General features: G+C 46.4%; 1 protein-coding gene across 4 annotated transcripts in view; it reads left to right on the top strand.

The window, feature by feature from the left end:
- The window catches only part of LOC119383707 (calumenin-B-like), a 583,129-nt gene that overhangs the window by 503,893 nt on the left and 56,799 nt on the right, over positions 1-22,437 (top strand). For 2 of the 4 annotated variants that reach the window (XM_049412629.1, XM_049412632.1), the window contains exons 1-5: positions 7,247-7,341; positions 11,727-11,862; positions 14,224-14,403; positions 16,500-16,659; positions 18,259-18,507. In XM_049412629.1, the coding sequence (XP_049268586.1) occupies positions 11,758-11,862; positions 14,224-14,403; positions 16,500-16,659; positions 18,259-18,507 (694 nt within the window). In that variant the 5' untranslated portion in view covers positions 7,247-7,341; positions 11,727-11,757. Of the gene's footprint in view, positions 1-7,246; positions 7,342-11,726; positions 11,863-14,223; positions 14,404-16,499; positions 16,660-18,258; positions 18,508-22,437 lie in introns of those variants that run through there. The other 2 variants (XM_049412630.1, XM_049412631.1) reach the window with 1 other exon arrangement.

Raw genomic sequence — 22,437 nt, 5'->3', positions numbered from 1 at the left:
GCTTTTCAAGTGTACTGAGCGTTTACGGTTTCTGCTTGAAGCTCAAGAAAACGTACCGCCTTTGCATGCATTAGATGCAAAGCACTTGAGTTGAACAACAGCAATAAATGGGAACAAATGCGAGTGCCGAGCAGAAATTTAATTTTGATCGTGATACTATAGCGCGCTAGGCTCTATTAAAATATCTACGATTTTGAACTGTCCACCGAAAATTATCATCCCCGCCTCCGCCTTGTCTATGAGCTCAAGTGGAACAGTTCGGCACTTCTGGAACGCTAGCACGGTGCTCACGCTTTAGCACTGTCGTGAATATAAATATATGATTGATCTGATCGAGCCGCATGACAAAGGGAGGACATCAGATATAATGGTTACATATAGAAGTGTGCGAAGATTGAACATTTGGAATATCGAATCGAATATCGTCATACTTGATTCGGTCTTCGGGAATAGCCCATATGCGTTAATACGAATATTTCAAAATATCATCTACGGTGCTCACGCTTTAGCACTGTCGTGAATATAAATATATGATTGATCTGATCGAGCCGCATGACAAAGGGAGGACATCAGATATAATGGTTACATATAGAAGTGTGCGAAGATTGAACATTTGGAATATCGAATCGAATATCGTCATACTTGATTCGGTCTTCGGGAATAGCCCATATGCGTTAATACGAATATTTCAAAATATCATCTATGCCCAAATAAACACGAAATTAGCGTAAAAATACGATAATTTCTACGGTCATAAGCTATACGTCGCTTGCAGAGCCAGAATTCGATACTCCGCACACACTGAAGAGTTTTAAAATTTCTAATGGGCGTCCGGAGGGGGGTGCAAGGGGGGCAGCTGCCCCCCTTGGAATTTTGGATAATAATTTTCTGTGCAGTAGCAGTAAGCTACACAGCTTGATTAGCACACTCCAGTCCCGCATATCCGCGTGAAACATCATTCAGGATTACCAGCCAACTTTGCACGTTACGTACTACTATGGACTAATCTTGCCGGTCATGTCACGGCAATGAAACAATAGCTACCTATGCTGTATGCCCCCTCCTCCTCCCCCACCCTCTGCTGATGCACCCCCCCTGGAAAAAGTTCTGCGGACACCCTTACTACTTGATGCTCAGTTTATGGTTTTCATGTTAATTTGTTTTAATGTTAGAGTACCAACGATATTTTGTGTTAACAGCGAAAACGGTTCAATTCAAATTCGATCCGCTTCTTGCACGCATTAGCGCTGCCCTAAAATGTTCAGGCATGTGCTTCAGTTGAAATTTCCCGCTCCTTTTTTTTCTCACCCGAAAGAGCTGATATAAGCAACACGTGCGTTCCTCCGAAAAAAAAAAAAGTGGTGAGATCTCTCTCCCAGAAAGAATGACAAGGCCTGAAAGGAAGAGGGAGGCGGGGCGTGCAGCGGGGCTACCATAGCGGGGCGCCGGACCCCGCACCTCTCGCGTTTTCTTTTTTTTCTTTGTCACAGCGCTGGGGGGGGGGGGGGGGGGGAGCAAGCTCCATGCGTCAGTTCCCGCCAAATTGTAGCTCTTTCGAGCGAGGAGGTGCTGAAACACTGCACAGAGACGGGCAAGCACTCAGGCATTTCGTTTGCCTTGATCCTGGAGGCGGCCTTCTCCCATTGCCGAGGATTTGAAGCGAACTCGTAAGTGGCATTTTATTTCCTCGCTGTATCGCATGGTGAGTTTTGTCTAGCGACAAAATCAAATTTTATTTGCACAATTGATGCGTCAATCTGGTTCGTCTCTTCTAGCTGGCAGATCAGAAATGTTCAGGCGAACGGCGGTTATATTTGTCCGTGGACCCAAGGCTTCGTTGACGGGCAAATATGTCAGATTTTCTTGTTTTTTATTTGTGGCATCTTATTGTAAGACCGTGACATATCTTGCCGTTTTCTCTAGGGAACCCTGCACCAAGGACTGTAGTGTGAATAGCGTGCTGCGCTGCTTTCGCCAACTGAAAAGAACTCTGGTAAGATGCATGCTTGGTTACGAAAGTCTCACGCAATCGCTTTTCACATTGAATTTGGTCGCAGGTGTGCTGTAAATGCCGACTGCACAATATGTGACTGGCCCGCGGCTGCTTTGAAGGTAAGATTGTGTTCTCATTATACTATTTATTGTACCATTTGTTTTCCAGTGACATAGCCAACAACGAAATCCATCCTCTCTCCACATATTATCTAGTCTGTGCGCTGTGGAGCTTGAAGCACTTCTCGGAATTCAGCACACTCGCATTTATTGTAAGTGCAGTGTTTTTCTTATTTGTGCAGCGACAAAATTATTTTGTTTAGTTGTGTGAATAGAGTTTCTAGACGCGACATGTCTGTGCAACTGCAACTGGTCAAGTAAATAGTCTACCTTTCTCACAGTATTATTCATTGTTGTTTCTTTCAGTTTTTCCCGACAGAAGAAAAATGCAAGTCTAACATCTCGACGGTAAAACGTCGCATCTGCGCACAGGGCCAAGAGCACGAGAAGTGGCCGAAAGAAGGGAGCCGATCCAACAGGAATGCCGTCCGTCTTTAATTTATATATGTCAGCGTTATCATGCCGTGATCACATGGACTGTACGGTTGCGTTGCACAAGGGCTGATGCAACGCTCCGTGCGAACAATGTTGCATGGAAAATTAGTGCATCTATACAATTGCAAAATAAAGATCTAAAGAGAGAAAACTTATATTCACGTCTTTCTTTATTGCGTGTTACGTATTAACACGTTAACAAGTGCAGACCCTTAGAGGCGTTTAATTCCGTCTTACATGAGCACCCTGCCCGTAATTAATTCAGATAGAGTTAAACGCCTCTATAAACTGCCCGTTCACATTAAATACGACACGCATCAACACACCAGAAAAACAATTGATGCGTTTTGTTAGAACACGCACAAAAAATAAGAAAAAAAAGCAGAGCAATACTAGCGAGAAACGTCCGCAACCGACCCACGGCCGTCGGTAAATCGACGCTTATGTAAGGTCGGGCATTAGTCAACCCGCGAGCGGCATGCACTCGGCCTCGTCGGCCACGGTGGACGGGCCTACTTGGGTGCCGACGCAGGCCCACATGAGGCCAATGTCAATCCCCGAGACCGGCCCTACATCGGGTGCCAAGGTTGGGCCAACGACAGTGCAGTTGGCCAGCGACGTCAGGCCGACATTTTGCCAAGGATAAAATGTTGCTTGGGTCGATCGTCCGCTGTCAACGAGGTTCAGAAAAAAGTGCGCGACCACTCCGTTGCAGCCATTAAGCGACAGACGGTACCATTCACCAGCAGCCCCGAAGAAAATAGAAAACACGTGCGTCGAAGCTTGGCGGATGGATCAGATGCCGCCGACGCCTTCTTATCTTTAAATTTGAGTGAGCATTGTCCCGCGTTTCAGAAACCATGCGGTTCCCTCTTCGGAGTTTGAGGAAAGGACACACATGAAGAGTGCTTCTTTTTCGGCAGGTATGGAAGGGTGCTTCAGGCGGCGGCGGTGCTTGTCGGCAAAAGAGCAGAGCAGTGCAAGGGCTTGACCGGAAGGCATGAGTTGAACAGTGAAGGGGGTGGGGAGCTTTTTAGACGGACGCGTCGAAGTGGGTACGCAGATGCCTCTTTCTCTCTCTCTTTTTCTTTCTTTTTTTTGTGTGCTGTACAAAGGGGTAGGTTGTATTGAGCGCGGTTCACGTTGTTGGGTCGTTAATTCATATGTCAAGATTCATTTCCGGTAGTTGGTTTCAACTGCGAAAACTGTAGTTTAAGGAAAATTGATTCGGCATCCGCGTCCTCGGAATCTTCGGCTATGGGGTTTGCGATCTCTTGCAAAATTGGCGACGTCGTTCCCCAATTTGCAAGAGATCGCAAAACGACGTTCTTTCAGGTTCTCGGTTCAGCTGGTGTCTTGAATTTTCTCTTTCGGCGGCCGGTCGATGCGAGCGATGGTTTCGATCACTACTCGGATAGTAGAGACTGATGCATTTCTGTGGTGGTGTTGATTGGAAAAGGGGGGGGGGGGTTTGCTGGATTTATCAGCTTGCGTCGTGTTTTTGAAAGTGAACTGCTTTCTGAATAAAGACTTTCCGTAGGTGTTCTTGGTGAGTTTCTTGAATATGTCATCTGTTTTTCTTTTGTTTTTTTCACGTTGTGCGCTGCAGTATGTTCCGGCTCTTCGCATTAATGTCTAAGACTAATATATTCCGCATTTTTGGGGGTCTGAAGAAAACCGAAGATATCGACTTGTGTAGGTGTTTTTGCAGTGTTTTATTTTCAGGCTACGGGAAAATCCAAACACGGCCGAGAGTTTTATGTTTCAAGGGCGAATGAATTCTCGTTCAATGAAATTTATATGAGAGAGAAAAATTATGACGTAGGATCTCTTGACGATCGAAAAAACAGTCGTTTAGACGTATCTGAGAAATATTTTGGTTGCGGCTGGAGTGAAATGAGAGCTCGTCCCTCGATGTGTTCCATTCTTATATTTGCCGTGGCATGCTCTATTGTAGTAGAGTCACTGTATATGCTACCTTAGGTAGCAGAGTTGCGCATCTGTTTTCCAACGCCGCTAGCAACCATGCATTGCGGAGAAGCTGACGTTTGTATTTCTCGCGACGCCGCTGCAGCTCACTCAATTAACACTAGTTATCGACAGCCAATGTTTATCGCCGGCCTTCGACACGCCAGACATGTTTATCGGCGACGCGGTAGGCATGTCGCCTGCAAAAATGGGAGTGCGACTTCACCGCATAGCGTGTGGTTGCTAGCCGGACCTATGCGCTACTCTGCTACCTAAAGGTAGCATATACAGTGACTCTATATTGTAGTAATCAAAGGGCAAGAAAATAAAAAAGGGGGCCAGACTGACAACCCGTGAAAGCATATTTTTTCTTGGAAAGCTGCGCCCCGCCACGGTGGTCTAGTGATAAGTTATGGCGCTCGACTGCTGACCCGAAGGTCGCGGGATCGAATCCCGGCCGCGGCGGCTGCATTTCGATGGAGGTGAAAATATGACTGAGGCCCGTGTACTTAGATTTAGGTGCACGTTAAAGAACCCCAGGGGTTCAAAATTTCAGGAGCCCTCCACTACGGCGTCCCTCATAATCATATCGTGGTTTTGGGACGTTAAACCCCAGATATTATTATTGGAAGCTGCTTCCCTGGAAATTTAGGAACGCAGAGCCATAGAGCATGCGGTTTGCGTTTTTTTTTTTCAATTTAGGAGTAGATGAGTGAATACAACACATTTCTAGAGCCAGTCAGGAAAAGTCGACCTCAGGACCCCTCTGGATATGAACTTTGGACTCCCGGTGAGAAGGACAGCGGGGCAGATACGGTGGGGGGGGGGGGCGGGGTTGGTCGGTCTCAGGGGGGGGTTACAACCCCCAAACCCCCCCCCCCCCCCGTCGGTGCGCCACTGGAGCGAGTGCATGTGAATACCCGTGAGTATTAACGTAAGTGTCTACGAGTGTGAGTAGGCGCGAGTATGAAAGTGAGTGAGTGAGCACACGTCAGTATGAACGTGAGCGAGTGCCATGAGTGTGAGTACCGTGAGTATGAACGTGAGCGAGTGCCTATGAGTGTGAGTACCCGTGAGTATGAATGTGAGTGAGTGTCTATGAGTGTGAGTAGGCGTGAGTGTGAACGTGATTGAGTGCCTGTGAGTGTGAGTAGGCGTGAGTATGTCTGAGTACTTATGATGCGCGACTTAAAAGGGAGGGGGGCGCCGCGATGAACCTCCGCCCCCCCCCCCCCCTGAAGGGGTAACCCTGCTCACGCCTGTGTCTGTGAGTGTGAGTAAGCATGAGTATGAACGTGAGCAGGGGCGTAGCCAGAAATATTTTCGGGGGGGGGGGCACCTCCTTGATCTGAAGTGGGGGGCGGGCAGGCAAATGCGATCGAGTGTCATTTTGAGCTCTGTAATGCCATGGCAAAAAATACTTGGGGGGGGGGGGGGGCACGGGCCCGGTGTGCCTCCCCCCCCCCTCGGCTACGCCACTGAACGTGAGTGAGTGCCTATGAGTGTGAGTACATGTCAGTATGAACGTGAGTGAGTGCCTATGAGTGTGAGTACATGTCAGTATGAACGTTAGTTAGTGTCTATGAGTGTGAGTATGCGGGAGTATGAACTGAGTGAGCGCCTATGAGTGTGAATAGGCGTGTATATGAGCGTGAGTGAGTGCAATGAGTGTTAGGAGGCGTGGGTATGAACGCGAGTGAATATCTATGAGTGTGAGTAGGAGTGAGTACCGATGAGTGTGAGTAGGCGGGAATATGAACCTGAGCGAGTGCCTGTGAGTGTGAATAGGCGTGAGTATGGACATGAATGAGTGCCAACGAGTGTGAGTAGGCGGGAGTATGAACTCGAGCGAGTGCCTATTAGTGTGAGTAGGCGCGAGTATGATCGTGAGTGAGTGCCTATGAGTGTGATCAGGCGTGAATATGAACGTAAATGAGTACCAACGAGTCTGAGTAGGCGTGGGTATGAACGTGAGTGAATGTCTATAAGTGTGAGTAGGAGTGAGTATGAACGTGAATGAGTGCCAATGAGCAGGGGCGTAGCCAGGGGGGGGGGGGGTTCAACCCCCCCGCCCGAAATTACACATACAAACGCACGCACGAACATACATAAAGTATGGTTGAACCCCCCCCCCCCCCGAAAAAAATTTCTGGCTACGCCCCTGCCAATGAGTGTGAGTAGGCGGGAGTATGAACGTGAGCGAGTGCCTGTGAGTGTGAGTAGGCGCGAATATGAACGTGAATGAGTACCAATGGGGGTGGGTAGGCTTGAGTATGACGGTGAGTGAGTGCGAAATTTGGGGTGAGTGAGTATGAGTGAGTATTCTCTTACAGTGCCGAACTATGCACATTTGTGATCGACATTTTAAATCTTAAAATTTTATTTATACTACTCTGTCCTTGGCCAATGCTGAGTAGTGGACTGTGGGTATGCGCCAAAACACCCAGGCTGCGCATTTACGCGTCCGTCAGAGAAGCTTACATGTACAACACCTGTGCACTCTTGGTTATCTTACCAAAGGTCACAGGTGCACAGCTAGCTACTACGCGTCAATCAAGCTTCCGCCGACCGAAAGCGTCAGCGAGCGAAATGCTGCTGTCAGTTATTCTTATTCATTGAACTGGGAACTGCTGGAAGGGTGGTCTAGTGCTTTTTACCGTGTTACATTGGTGCAAGTGGTGTGTTCAAAAACGGCGCGCTTGACCACTGCGCCCCTTCCGACATTCATCCGTTTCTTCAAGGAGGAGCGCGAGAGTTAGCCGCAAGCCCGTCCCGTCCTGGCAACAGCGGTCAGTCCACGCTTGCGCTCGTCAAAAGTGCCAACGGGTAAGTTTGCGGCTGCTGTCTGCTAGCGAAGAGAAAGTGCCTGCATTGCTTTCCTTTACCCCTTAAGCAGGTATCGTGTCGCGTCGCATTTAGTTTCTGACGATCCTGCTACTCGTCGGCAAACCACGCCTTTCACACGTTGCCTCCCGAGTTCTATTTAAACCTCTTCTTTCAGTAGCCTTGATGGTGCTGAAATAGTGGGAGGCTGACGGATCACTTTAACTAGCGCTTTCTTTCTAACACATATTTGTTAAAGATCGCTGTTGTTTAATTCTCAACTCTATACTCTGCCTAACAGAACGTGATGCGCGAGTCGTAGGCAATGAAAGTGGGTATAAGAACCGCGCCGGCGTCGTTTCAGCATCATCCCGTTAGGTCGTAGACGTCGCTTTTAAAAATAACGCCGGTGGCGTCGCAAGAGTTCCTTGCTTAGTTGGTGTCTTCTGTATTCGACGTGCGCGTTCAATGACATCTCGCTCCGAGATGGAACCGCGCTCTTTTTTTCGTTCGATATCTCGCCGATTTTTATTGGCTGGCTTGCGTGCGCGCTTGTGCTACTTCTCTTCTGACGTATCTGTCGCTTGTGACGTGTCCTTACGCCCGATCGAGAGAGAGTGAGCGCGAAGGGGTCACTCCGCCGCCCGCCCGCCTTGACTCCTTGGGAGGCAAACGGCTCGCGATGATGTGGCGTTATTGGAAGGATCCAAGTATTCTTATTCTTTTTTCGTAGAGGGAATTGGTATACCTCTAGCTTGATCGTTCCATCGCAGTTGCGCCTAGGATATATGTTTAGATCTCAGATCCGTTATAAATAGATGAGCATGACCCTCTACTAGCTCTGCCCACTATTTCGAGTCTCGCTATTGCTAATAAAATTTATTGAGAAAAGGACCAGTTATTAAGTGACTTAGAAGGATTGATTGTTGGGCGAGTTGGTAATTCATGATGAAAGCAAATAGCGCGAAAAAACGTAAGACTAGACGAAGAAGGCTACAGCACAAGCGCATACTAACAACTGAACTTTTATTAGAAAGACGAAAATATATAGGCAACCCAAACCACATGTTCACCACAAACACAACCGAAAACCTTAGATGTGCGCATCCAGGTATGTTATCTCTGCCTTAGTTAACGCAAGGGAAGGCTTTGCCACACAGTCATCTCCAGCTTTCAAAATGAAGAACGCCTCAACTAGCTCAGTGCCGTCTGGTCCCTATAACGTGCGAGCACTTTCGCATCAGACAAGCGAGGAGTACACCTACACTCACGGCAGTGCAGGGCCAAATTGGACGACGGCCTGCCCATTCAAAGATCGACGGTGATCTTGCAGGCGCGCATTCAGGACAGCGGCCTGTTTGGTCCTATATAGTATTTACCGCACGTGAAAGGCACCTGATAAACAACCCCCCTTGCCACAAACCGAAGGGCTGTCCCTGTGTTTCACCTTACACTCATGCCATTTCTGCGCAGTCCCAATCCACCTTCCTTTCAACAGCGGCGCATACTCTACCAAGCTTATCTTGGCTGAAAAAAAACATCTATCATATCTGGGCACCAACCTTCTTGAGACGATGGGAAATGCCGTGCAAGAAAGGGATACTAGCGAGAGCTTCTTCTCACGTACCCTATCATTTTCGACTGAGCCTTTCAACTCAGATTTCAAGGTCGCGAGAATCCTTTCACACAGGCGGCCCAAATTAGCAGTAGGATAGCGCGCTTCTCGGAGCCTGTCCAGCTGCTTATTGAAACTTTCACACAACAGGTGCGGGCACGTTTTCTTTAAAGCGGAAGTCAAACAAGAAACCGCAACGCCATTTTTCACTAACTTAGAATGACAAGATTGGAAGTCTAAAATTGGCTTCACTGAACGCTGTAGCCTTCTTCGTCATTGTGCTGTAGCCTTCTTCGTCTAGTCTTACGTTTTTTCGCGCTATTTGCTTTCATTATTAAGTGAGGTATATAGTGTTAGTAATGAAGGTAGTACACTGTCCACTCAAATAGAAGCAATGTACTGCTTGGATATTTTACTGCAAGGACAGCTATTGCTGTAGCAGCTATTGTTTTGATAGATTGCTTGGATGTTTTATTTCAAGCACAAGTATTGCCGTGGAGGCTTTTGTTCCTCTTACTTATGTCATGGTGTGTCACAATGACACAAAGTCTGTACAAAAGTACTGAGATTTGATGCACAGTGGAAGACCTGACTGCTGAAAACATATCTCTCGAAGATAATGTGACCAAGACTATTTACTTTGTTGTTCACAGACTGTTCACTGTGTTGAACTAATCACTTAAAGGTGCCCTCCAATACTTAAAGCGCCTACATCGCTGTCGACCGCATCAACGCGTAGTGGTGCTCGCCAGAACTATTGCGGGCGGAAATGACGAAAATTAGCGCAGGCCTATGATTGGATAAATGTAGTGTTAGGAGTAATTACGGCGTTGCATCACAAAAGGGGTTATTATTGGGTTTAGTATTTCTTTAGCATGCTTTTTTTCACTGAACACCAAATAGATGAACAATATCTTAGACTTTTTCAGCTTTAAACTACAGCGCCCGGCAAAGAATGTGCCAAACGCCACGGCATTGGAGGAAACGCGCTGGGGACGCTCCAGGCGCCGTTGTTTGAACAAACTGAAGGGAGAAAAATGTAAGAGCGTTGATATAGACGCTGTCACAACAATAAAGATGACTAAAACTACAAAACATAATAGAGGCATTCGCGATCTGCCTCGTTTCACACGTGCAGTTCACTCTTCATGCACCACATTGTTTGTTACTATTGCAACGATGTCGTCATTACGTTGGAAAGAACGGGCAACATTGTATGCAAGCTTCCCATATGTAGGATCTTTCAGTCCATTTTATTGGGGCGCCATCAAACGTCACAGGGCAATTGAAACGTGGTCAGGTGACCCTGCGAAAATCAAGTTGAGGGTAGGCCTCCATTTTATTGTATTTTGAGTGTTCTAGGCTGAACAACTTCGGACTGCGTGCCCCTATCGCTGCCGTTCTTGCTGCACTAATCTCTTCAGCCTTCAGTCTACGCAACCCGCAAGTAAAAAATGTAAAACAATGAGGTCTGGGAAAGTGTTAGAGGGTCCCTTTAAGTATAAACTGATGAAAGGTGTAATTACAGTTTATTGAGAGTTTTATTTTTGAGCATAATAAAGTACCACAATGGCTCCAGTAAAAGGCACAATTTTAGGTAGGAGGAGATCGTAAACACACACATAATTATAGTGTAACCATTCCATTTTGTAATGCATCTCGCAAGATGAAATATAAGTCATTGTGCATTATTTTATTGCATTATTTGGCTGTGTTGATGTCAAGTATGTGTGTTTTAGTCTTGAGAATTTTAGCGTAACTTTTTAGGTGGTGAAACAGTGTACGTTGCTTCCTTATTAGATCTTGTAAATGTCCTTATATTAGACCTTGTAAATGAATCAGTGTTACTGCTTTTGCAAGGTCTTACGCAACCTAATTCACTGGCACACTGTTTTTTGATGCTGCTTTCATTAATCCTTTACAATATCAGGCATACGTGTCCATTCTCCTTTGGCTCAATCTTCTGAGATGCAGTCGTGTTTGAACGTCACTGTCTTGTCATATCTGTGCTGACGTGTCAGGGTAGCGGAACGCTTTTTCCTTTTCGTGCAACAAGATGACAAGTACATCTGTCTAGTTGGATAAAGTTCAATTTGAATAGATCCTGAAGCACATCAGAATGCAGATGAAAGGTTATAGGAAAGCAGACCTGACAGCACTTCTGTTCTGTGTGCTTTTCTGTAACCTTTTGTCTATGTGCTAGTGCGCTTCAAGGTCTGTCCAGCATAACGCTTTCTTTAAATCTGACCTATTTTCTTCTTCTGTCTCAGGAACATTAAAAGGCCACTGAGGGCAAATGCGACGTATGGAGGGAGGGGCATGTCCTTTTTCGGAGTTTACTGACGGCACGCGAACACTGAAGAGAGATGAAATAGAAGGTTGAAGGTCCTGGCTCAGCTTGCCTGGGCTGTTCGTGCAATGACGCAAGAGCTTAGTAACGTCATAGATTCGGCAAGTTGGTTCTGCGGCATTCAGAGTGTGACAGCGCGTCATCTTCAATAAGTTCAGTACCAAGCGTAGCATACACAAAGATCGGTACCTCTGCCCATCTGTTTGTGCTTGTTCAGGGCGTAATATTAAGAAGTGTGTGCTTGAGGTATGTTACACGTGCTTCCTTGTCGTTTCATGTTATGAGTTTTCCTGTTCTGTACCAAGTAGATATCGAAAACTCGTTAGAATTAAATTCTGACTAAATACGGTAACACAATTCTTCACTGCCACTACTGAGAACTTGGCTGCCTTACTTGATACTGTTCTGGCATTCCTCCCCCAGGCAGTGGTAGACCCGTCGCGTCTGTGCAGCCATGGCGTCCCTGCTGATACGCTACTCGCTAGGTCTGTGCCTGCTTCACCTCTCACTCACCATCGCCATCCCCAAGGAGGAACACCGAAAGATCCACACGCCTAAGGTGCGTGCGCTTTTCGCCAGAGTTGTACACATTCCTCTAAAACAGGAACGAGAGCTTTTTCTTCGTTCCTTCCCAATTTTGAAACGACTTCGTGTTACAAGTTGCCTTAATGTGAAAGGAATGCGTTCCAGTACAATAATGTTACATTTGGTCTTTTTTTAAAAATTAAAATATAGTGTCGGACAAATGCAGAGTCGAAATAAAGTGAGCAATGTAAAGCTCACATCAAGCTACATATATTATACGAATTTTAACACTGCTGCAGCAGGTTATATGGAGATAAAAATAATGTAAAGAAATACTCCAAGAAGAATTTTTTTAGAGAGCATCGGACATACTTCAGACATGTCTAACTGGAACATTGGTGCTCACCGATTACAAGTGCAACAGATGTGGCTCTTTTCACATTGGTCTTCAAATGCGCAGTCAGGATACTGCACTTCAGATGTTCAGATACAAATTTCCTCACATGCACCAATATAATTAAATTTCTCGCACAAGAAACAGCATCGAAAGGAACATTATATAAGTGTTTAATGCGTGCTGATTCAATATTGCGGTATGAGTGGAAAATAATGTTCTTGATAGATATTTGCAACTTGATTAAGTATCTTGCTTGAACTCAGCAAGAGTTGCATCTCGATGCTGGTGTCCGACAGGCGAACCTGTTTTGTCGTCAGTAATTCGTTGGTAAAGCTGAAGAGCCATTCCACTGAAGCACTGGAGGATACTGCTATGTTGTACGCAAATAAAAACAAGGTTCATAGGGTGAGGGCAGGCTCACCCTACGAAAAAAAAAGATAGGACAAGGAGGTGCTGCCTTGGCTCTCTTTCTGTTCATTTTGTATGTGTAGGTGCGTGTGAATGTTGCCATTTTTTCTGCATATTCGTGAATGATGGCAGCAAATGTTCTTTGGAAATGGTGACTGTGACCATAACCTCCTGCGGCATGATTTTGAGGGGAAAACGCTGACAAAACATAAAACTTGCATTGAATACATTTATATCCCTTAAATGACAGTTTTTAATAACAAAACGCTATCTTAAAAATGCATTCTTGGCTGTTTTACTAAATTTGTCACAGTTGTGAAATCTAAACCAAGTTGAGCCAAGAATTGTGCTGTGTGCACCTTGGTGTTCCATCTCATGTGATGCAAGTTCTTAATATCGACCTTCCTTATTTTTCTTAAAACGAAGGTATTTGATTCAATTCACAGCATGTTTTTTTTATGCGCATGGTATCCTTAACACACACATAGACAGTTTGAGCCACCAAACAGAATGACCACAACCGAACTGCTGAGACTTTGTGCACATGGCTGCTGAACAGCCGCTGATGTTTACAGCGGGCTTCTGTGCAGAAATTATGAGCTTTTGGATCGATGAATCAGCCATGTACAGTCTGAAAAAGGTACCGCAAAATTACGAGCAAGCGCCCCCCATTCAACAGCTCGAAATTACTGGCAAGTGGAGGGCAAAATTCAAGATGGGGTGGCAGGGTATTCCAGCCAGAAAGAAACGGAGTGCACATGGACATCCTTAGAAGTCTTCTGGCTCTCGTTCATGGCACGATGCATTACAATGATTCGAACACAAGAAACACGAAGGCAATGTGATCAGACCGCAGGAAGCATAGCAAGGAAGCGCCTACGAGGATGAGTCCATACCCAACACAACAGCTCCGGGCAACATACACAGATTTCTGAGGCCTCACTTTTGCTAACTAGGGTGTCACAGGCACACTAGTCATCGATTTGCGTATTAGATCTCCAAGGCAATGCTTTTGTTTGAGGGAACCTCAAAATTGACATGGGTGTCATGCATCCAGTTATGGGTGCGATCATTATGCGGGGAAGAAAAAAAATTCACCTTTTGACGTCAAGTTTCAGGCATAGGAACTTCCAGATCAGGCCTGGATGTGGTGTGTGATCAGGGTGCGCAGTGCGAGAGGAAGGTTGGGGGGGGGGGGGCCTTTCCCAGGACAGCGCGGAAATTTTAAATTAGCAGTGAAATTGGAGGGTGCGCTTGCTTGGAATTTTAGGGTACTTTACATTTACAAAAATTACAAAAACATGATTAACTAGCTGTCTTTCTAGAACATCCTTGGCTTTGAGACTACACATTCAGTCCTGAAGTAAATGCAAATGAGTTCCCAGAACTCACCTGTTTAAAATGTCCTTTTTTTTTCATGTAATGTCAGTTTTTTTTTTTCATGCGACAGCAAACAAACATTACTAACGGATAGGATTCATTGTAAATGACATCAGTAGATTTTCCATATAACAGTGGTATTGGAGTTGCGCTAGACAACAGCTGCCAGATGTGGACATCAGACCCTTTTCTGCACGCATGTGTGCGCAGCCATTGAGTGATGAACCGCACTACAAGGAGGATGTAGAAGGCGGCGAGTCTGAGCACAACCCCGACTATGACCACGAGGCCTTTCTCGGAGAGGAGGCGGCCAAGACGTTCGACCAGCTGTCGCCGGAGGAGAGCAAGGAGCGGCTACTCAAGATCGTCGACAAGATTGACAAGGACACCGTGAGTAACCTTTGTGGCAATTTATGTCGCTCTATACAAAGCATAGCAGAAAGCAGCCTAGTAAAAGCTTCCTAGTAAAAGCAGAAGCTCAGAAAGCTTATGCCTTTTGCAATGTCTTTAATCGAACACTAATGTGAAACAACATCCCTCATAATCATATCGTGGTTTATGGACATAAAACTCCATATGTTATTGTTATTATTACTAAAGTGAAACAGTGAATTGGTTAAGATTGATAAACTGCAGTTTGAAACATATAATGCCGTTAATTCCACCGTCACAGGTGTATTACTAGAAAAAATCAAGGCCAAAGATTCACTTCACATTTCACACAAAAATCTCCACGCGTGATATCGTGGATTTCAAAGTGTATTTTTATATTTTGGTGACAATGACTTTACCAAATTTCGTGAAACTTGGTATGATAAGTCTCTGGCCCTCTCTGAGGACAATATACTTCAATTTTACCAATTAGGAACTATGTAGGCCATAGCGGACACCATCAAAATCTATGACGTCACGGTGATTGGCGCAGGAACTTCAAAGTGGCATCGCCACCCGCATTTTCTTTTTGCGCATTTTCATGTCTAGCAAGCGTCTTCTTGCATCGAGGGTAGTGGGTTTGGTATTGTGAAAGAGTAATTTGCTAATACGGTAAAGATTATTTTTTTTTTAACGTCTTTTTAAAGAAGCGCTGTCAATGCATTTTTAACTAGCACTGTCAGAAAGGCAGTACAAAACAGAAAAAAAGAAGGCTTGTTCGGCTGTTGCAGTGGTTTAAAAATATACAGTTGGGCTTTGATATAAACAAGTCGTACTTGCAGCAGAAAACTTTGTTGTATTGTAAACTTTGCAGCCATCAAGCTATCTACCTTTCAGTTGCACGAAAAATGTTGTGTGTAGTTCATACCTTCTTGTTCTGTTACGCTTTGTGTATGTGCTTTCGTGAGGATACCAGAAGTGATTTTAGAGGCAACTCCACGCAGTACTGTAAGCATGCACTGTTGCACATAAATGCCACCACAACAATTCCAAGAGAAAGTCACTCTATATTAATGTTTCAATGAAGAAAATGGCATTGAAGACATCGTGCAACCACGGTAGAGGTGGTTAGTGACTTCATCAAAGAATTTAGCAACAAATATTAAAGCTACTGATAACCACACATGCATGACTTCTCACTGGCTACCCTGTCATGATAGGCACCTTAAAGGGGCCTTGCAACATTTTTCCAAGTCATCATTGAAAGGCTTCATTAAAGACATTTATTGCCTCACAAATTGACTCCTGCAAAAATTTTGAGAATCCGTCAAGTACGAGCGGAGTTACAGGGATGTCTCACACCCCATAAGTGCTTTCTCTCTCCTTTCTTACCAGCGAGCGCGCTGAAAGCTATGCAGGGAGGGGGGAGAAAAGGGATGACAAGGGGACAAGAAGATACGCCCGTTCGTCAGCGCGTGTAATGACCTTGAGCACTTTTCCTTTTTCTGCGAACGCGCGGCTTACTTTCAGTGTGATCGCGAACAAGCGTGTGGGCATGTGGTGGCATTCCATGGCGCCCACTGTAACTATTCAGTTCACGATGCTCAAATCAGCCAATGGCCGTGGACTTTAGGTTTATGGCGCGGTCATTTGTGTTTACGGCATCATTTGTCGAAGGAAGAGCAAGCAATTTCTAGCTGACTTTGGGAATTAATGGTAAAATCCAGGCCACGTTTCGAGCTGCTTGCCGTTGTTCGTGTGACATTCTAATTTGTTGCTATTGCATTCTTTGCTTTGCCCTTGCGCTGAAACTGACTTTTTTGTCGGACCACGAGGGTTCTGGAATGCTCTTCCATCAAATATTGTCTGTTTAGAGTAATGACGAATTTTACCCCACTTTTTGTATAGGAATTGAAAAGAAATTTGTGTAGGAATTTATATACCCCCCCCCCCCCCCACCTCTCCTTTCCACTGTGATGCCTACAAAGGTGATGTAGGTATCAAATAAGTAAATAAATAGAAATGTGGAGTTTTATTTGCACCAAGTAAATGCTAGCGATGTTTGCTTCAGTACTGTGGCGCCTGACTCACTCACAATCGGGCATCACTTGCAGGATGGCTATGTGACGCAGCAGGAGCTTGAGGACTGGATCAAGCACACGCAGAAGCGCTACATTCGCGATGATGTTGAAAAGCAGTGGAAAGTGTACAACCCCCAGGAAAGCAACCGTGTCAGTTGGGAGGAGTACCGAAACATTACGTACGGAGCCGAAGGTAAGCCAAGATAAGCAACATTGAAATAAGTTCTGGGATATTACGTGCCAACATTATGATGCAATTATAAGGCAGGCTGTTGTGGGGAGCCCCGTATCAATTTTGACCATTTGGGCTTCTTTAACATACAGCTAAGTGCATGAGCGTTCTTGCATTTTGGCCCCTCTGAAGTGAAATTGCTGTGCTCGGGAAATGAACTCGTGCCCTCGTTTTCAGTGCTGCAATGCCACAGCCACTAAGCTAACGGGGCACATGCCAAGATCGGCAGGTGCTTGCAAATGTGATCGTGTGATCATGTGAAGGAAGAAGTGGGGATGAAGAGTCTGGTGGGGTTGTGGTTCTGTGTGAGTTCTCCGATTGCTGTTGTGGGATATCAATGATTACGCCTGTACTCCATTCGCTCAAGCCCTAAACTAAATGACTTGTAACAAAAAGAGGAAGTCAGAAGGTGTTGTTTTCTTTCATAACACAGATGGCAGCAGCTGTTCTATAGTCTACACATTTTTTTCAGTAGATATAGATTACCAGGTGTAAGCTTCAGTAGTGGTGCCGTGACACGAAAGTTGCAGGTTCAATTCCAGCCACGGCAGTCACATTTCGATATAGGCGAAATGCTGGAGGAGCGTGTGCTTAAATTTAGGTGCATGTCGAAGAACCCTAGGTGGCTGAAATTTCCTCTGTGCATATGGGGGGCTTATAATGATATTGTGCTTTTTGCACATAAAACCCCAGGTAGATTAATTAGTAGCGATGCGGGAATGCCATTTCATTGTCTTATACCTTGATATTGAGAGTCAAGAATAGGCAGAACATTTGCAACGAAATCAGGATTTGGTTTAAATGACAGAAGGAATCCTTGAATGGGAGTGCCTTGCGCCAAGTGCCATAATAAGTCTGGTTGTCTGTTTGCGTCCACTAACAGACTACCTGACAATGGACATGAGATAAACCAAAGAATCATTGCTCACTTTGGTCATTTGAACAAATGCCTGTTGCTGATCATTGAGCAATTTGTCATTTGACAAATGGTCCATTAATTCGCTAGAGGTTGTCGGACCCATGGCGATCCAATCAACCAAGAAATAATTGGCAATGGGCCATTCATTGGCCAACGGCCCAGTCTGTAACAAATGGCCATTTGTCATTCTTTAGAAACTCTTAAAAGGGCATTCATGTTTTCACTCCAAAAAATAGTTTGCAACTTTTTTTTCTCACAGCAATAATCGTCATCTGGCTCAGTTGAGTTTCCTTTCTTGAAAACATGGCGCTTGCCACTTTGCTATCAGCAATGCTATGTCAAGCTGATAGCGCGTACACTGTTCGTGACCTGAAAGTGACGGACAAGGAAAAGCACGCGAGAGAGATGACGATTATTACTGTGGGACAAAAAGGCACGTTGAAGGGGGAAACTGTTTTTAGAGTAGGGGAAACATGTGGAGGGCTTTGTGGTCATACGGTCCATGTTTCTTCTGGCATGGTTTGTGTTTGCACATGTTTATACCTACATGCATCAGTCATTCTTACATGCCTTTACGACTTCTAAAATTGAAATGTTTCTTCATTGTCCACAGCAGTAGTTGTTTTTCCTTCTCATCGCAGGCAGTGATGGTGATGACTCCGATTCGGACTCCGACGGTGGTGCCATGAGCTTCCAGGACATGGTACGTCGAGACAAGCGACGCTGGGACCGTGCCGACAAGAATGGCGATGGCGACCTCGACAAGGAGGAGTTTGGCAACTTCTTGCATCCCGAGGAGAGTGAGGACATGAAGGGTGTTGTCGTCGAAGAGACCATGGAGGACATCGACAAGGACAAGGATGGCAAGATCTCCCTTGAGGAATACATCGGTATGTGCCTTCCATTTTGTATTTTATTGCGATAGCAATTATATGGACAGTCTCGGCTGGAAAATGTCCGTCCCCGTCGCCGTCATTCACCGTATATGTATAAGTGTGTATATATATAGAAAAGCCATAAAGAAAAATAATTCAGAAATTCTTTCCGACGCATGGAATCGAACGGGCGACCTCTCGCTTTGCAGCCCGCCGCGTTAGACGTTAGGCCACGACGGCACCGTCTTTCAGCCTGCTAACGGCGAGCTATTTATATACACCATGTACTTCAGCATGCTTTCTTAGTGGCCACATAGATGGCGCGACGTGCGCGCGTGTTGTAAAGCCCCTTGATGTTGGAAAGTAGCGACGCTCCTTTATCCACGCCGGCTCATCCTCGCCGCGCCGTCAACCTCCTCTTTTTTCACCCTCTCTTTCGCGGAGCCGGCGCCTCCGCAACGCTGAATGGCTGCGACACGCGATAGCTCCCAGTCAGATGACCCTGACGTCACGAGAAGCGAGCGCAAGCAAACTTCGCGCGCTTTCAGCTGCTCACGCCCGCCATGAACCCTCCAGGCGTCAACCCTCCAGGCGTGTGTGTACGGGTGTGCGCAGGTGTATGCGTGTTTGTATGTGCGCATATGTGCGCCTGCGTTTGTATGTGCGTGTGCGCACGTGTTAACTGGTGAGTGCATGTGCGTGCGTTTGTGTATTCGCGGTGTTTGTGCGTGTACGCACGTATGTGTATGCCTGCGCCTGCGCGTGCGTGTCTGTACTCTGTATCGCTTGTGCATGCGCGTGCGTTTCTGTATCGCTGTGTATGTGCGTGTGTGTCTGTATCGCGTGTGTATGTATGTGCCTGCGTGTCAGTATCGCGTGCGTGTCTGCATCGCGTGCGTATGTATGTGCGTGTCTGCATAGCGTGTGTATGTATGTGCGTGCGTGTCTGCATTGCGTGTGTATGTATGAGCGTGCGTGTCTGTATCGCGTGTGTATGTATGTGCGTGCGTGTCTGTATCGCGTGTGTATGTATGAGCGTGCGTGTCTGTATCGCGTGTGTATGTATGAGCGTGCGTGTCTGTATCGCGTGTGTATGTATGAGCGTGCGTGTCTGTATCGCGTGTGTATGTATGTATGTGCGTGCGTGTCTGTATCGCGTGTGTATGTATGTATGTGCGTGCGTGTCTGTATCGCGTGTGTATGTATGTATGAGCGAGCGTGTCTGTATCGCGTGTGTATGTATGTATGAGCGTGCGTGACGGTATCGCGTGTGTACGTATGAGCGTGCGTGTCTGTATCGCGTGTGTATGTATGAGCGTGCGTGTCTGTATCGCGTGTGTATGTATGTATGTGCGTGCGTGTATGTATCGCGTGTGTATGTATGAGCGTGCGTGTCTGTATCGCGTGTGTATGTATGTATGTGCGTGCGTGTCTGTATCGCGTGTGTATGTATGAGCGTGCGTGTCTGTATCGCGTGTGTATGTATGTGCGTGCGTGTCTGTATCGCGTGTGTATGTATGAGCGTGCGTGTCTGTATCGCGTGTGTATGTATGAGCGTGCGTGTCTGTATCGCGTGTGTATGTATGAGCGTGCGTGTCTGTATCGCGTGTGTATGTATGTATGTATGTGCGTGCGTGTCTGTATCGCGTGTGTAGTATGTATGTGCGTGCGTGTCTGTATCGCGTGTGTATGTATGTATGAGCGAGCGTGTCTGTATCGCGTGTGTATGTATGTATGAGCGTGCGTGACGGTATCGCGTGTGTACGTATGTATGTGCGTGCGTGTCTATATGGCGTGTGTATGCGCATGTGTATGTAAGTGCGTGCGTGTCTGTTCGCATGTCCACGCACGTGTGTCTGTAACACGTGTGTACGCGCCTGTGTATGTATGTGCGTATCTATATCGCGTGCGTATGAGCGCGCGTGCCTATATCCCGTGCGTATGATCGTGTGTATCTATGTGTGTGCGTGTCTGTATCGCGTGTGTATGCATGTCCGTGTGTGTACGTATGTGCGTGTCTTTATCACGTGTGTATAAGCGTGTGTGCGTGCCTGCGTGCATGCATCGTGTGCGTGTGTGCGTGTCTGACAGCGGCATTGACACAAAAAGGCTTCGGGCTCACTCATTTGGCCCAATTTAAGTAAACCACCACATTCCTTCTTGGGTGCCTTCTTTTAGCTCATCAAGACCACAGTTATGAAGAAAATTCTCACCTATACTAATTATGCTGGTTACATTATATGCGTTAATACACCGCGTTAAGGACGGCCGAGGCGGCGACGGGAAGGTAAACCGCTCAGCCGCCAGTTGATATACTCATTTTTTTCGAAGCGCTTATTTGCATATACCGAAGCGTCTTTAAAAATATATTTGTCACTTTGTTCTATCGGAAGCCCACTTTCGTCATGACTATTGCTTAAGAAACAGGTTCTCATTTGACGCTTCAAGGGGCCGATTAAACAAGCGCGCGCAGTGATTTTAATGCGGCTGCGGCGAGCCAGTGGAGGGTTCAGCGTGCCGTGCGCAGCGCGCCGGCCAGGGGAGGGGAGAAATCCGAGGAGAATTGAGGAGGAAAACGCGCGCGCGGAGGAGAGTGTCGCTACTTTCTAGATCAAGGGGCTTTAGCGTGTTGCGCGCTTTAAAGATAGTCGCCCCGCTACTGCGAATGCCGTTGCTCTTCGCTCTACAGGGCGTGGTCGCTTTCGTGCACTTATCTCGAGGAAAGAAGGGGCGGCCAGTGGGGTGCTTCGCTTCGCTCGCTGCAGCGGCCGCGTTTGCGAAAGGAGCGTGCTGTTCGAACAGAAATAAGTAACAACTGTGACAATTAGTTCGCGCTCGTCTTGTGTGTACCTGTTCGTTCGTTTCGTGCGTCCTGCTTTATGTTTGAGCAGTGTGCTTCAAGTGTCGAGCTGTGACGCATTAGTTCGCGCTCGTCCTGCGTGCGTTCTTTTCATGTGTCCTTTGGGCTCGATCGACGCGCTGGCAATTTCGAGCTGCTTTCCGTTCTTCGCGTTACATTACAATTTATTGCTATCGCATTCATTGCTTCGTCGTTGCGGCGAAACAGTGACTTTTTTTGATTTTCCAATTTTTAATTTATATTTCACTCTGGTAATCATTGCACCGCATAAACCTCTGTATTCGAGCAGTTCAACTCTTATTTAAGTCATTACTTACCCTTTCGCTGTCACTGACGTGCCGGTATGTTTTCGCATTACCCCCCCCCCCCCCCACACACACACAGTGTCACTGACATACCGGCACACTCTCTATTGTGAGTTTGAAAATTAGTGCCAAAGTGCAAAGCTGGTGTGTTTTAGCGCTGGTTCTACTGATTGCGCCATCTGTAAGCTCTTTCTAGAAGCACATATTTTCGCCCCTCGCTGTGTTGGTACGTGTATTGAGGAGTACGGAGGAATCGCGTCCACCCATCTTTGCTGGGGGCATGGTCACACCGCTGGCACTACTCTCACGTGCTGAGCGACCATGCAACGCGTGCGCGGTTATAGATAGTACAAGTATTGATCTGCCATCTGCGGCGAGTTTGCAAGGTTGTTTTACAGCGAAAGCTGTTATGATGAGATCATTTCACCGGCCGTTTTTGGCGCCGTAGTTGTCCGCCGCCGCCGGTGTCCGTAACCAGTATCGCTCGAAATAAGAAAAAAAACGAAATAAGAAAAATATTCCAGGATGGAACGAGGTTCGAACCTGGGCCCTCTGCGTGGGAGCCCAGTATTCAACCTCTGAGCCATGCTGGTGCTTGAAACTGCTTTGCGAAAAAGGTCATATACAGGCTTCATGTCGGGAAGGAACCACATTAACATTTGCAATATAGCGTGGTAGAAGAGTAAAATAAGCACCGAGCGTCGCACTACGCGAATTCTGTAACCAGGCGTCACACAATGCAAATTGCGCAACGAGTAGGTTGTTGAATGCTTCCAACCC

This window comes from Rhipicephalus sanguineus, chromosome 2, assembly GCF_013339695.2.
Source record: "Rhipicephalus sanguineus isolate Rsan-2018 chromosome 2, BIME_Rsan_1.4, whole genome shotgun sequence".
Classification (NCBI taxonomy): Eukaryota; Metazoa; Arthropoda; class Arachnida; order Ixodida; family Ixodidae; genus Rhipicephalus; species Rhipicephalus sanguineus.
The sequence above is the reverse complement of the archived record's forward strand: the minus strand, read 5'-3'. Positions and strand labels throughout refer to the sequence as shown.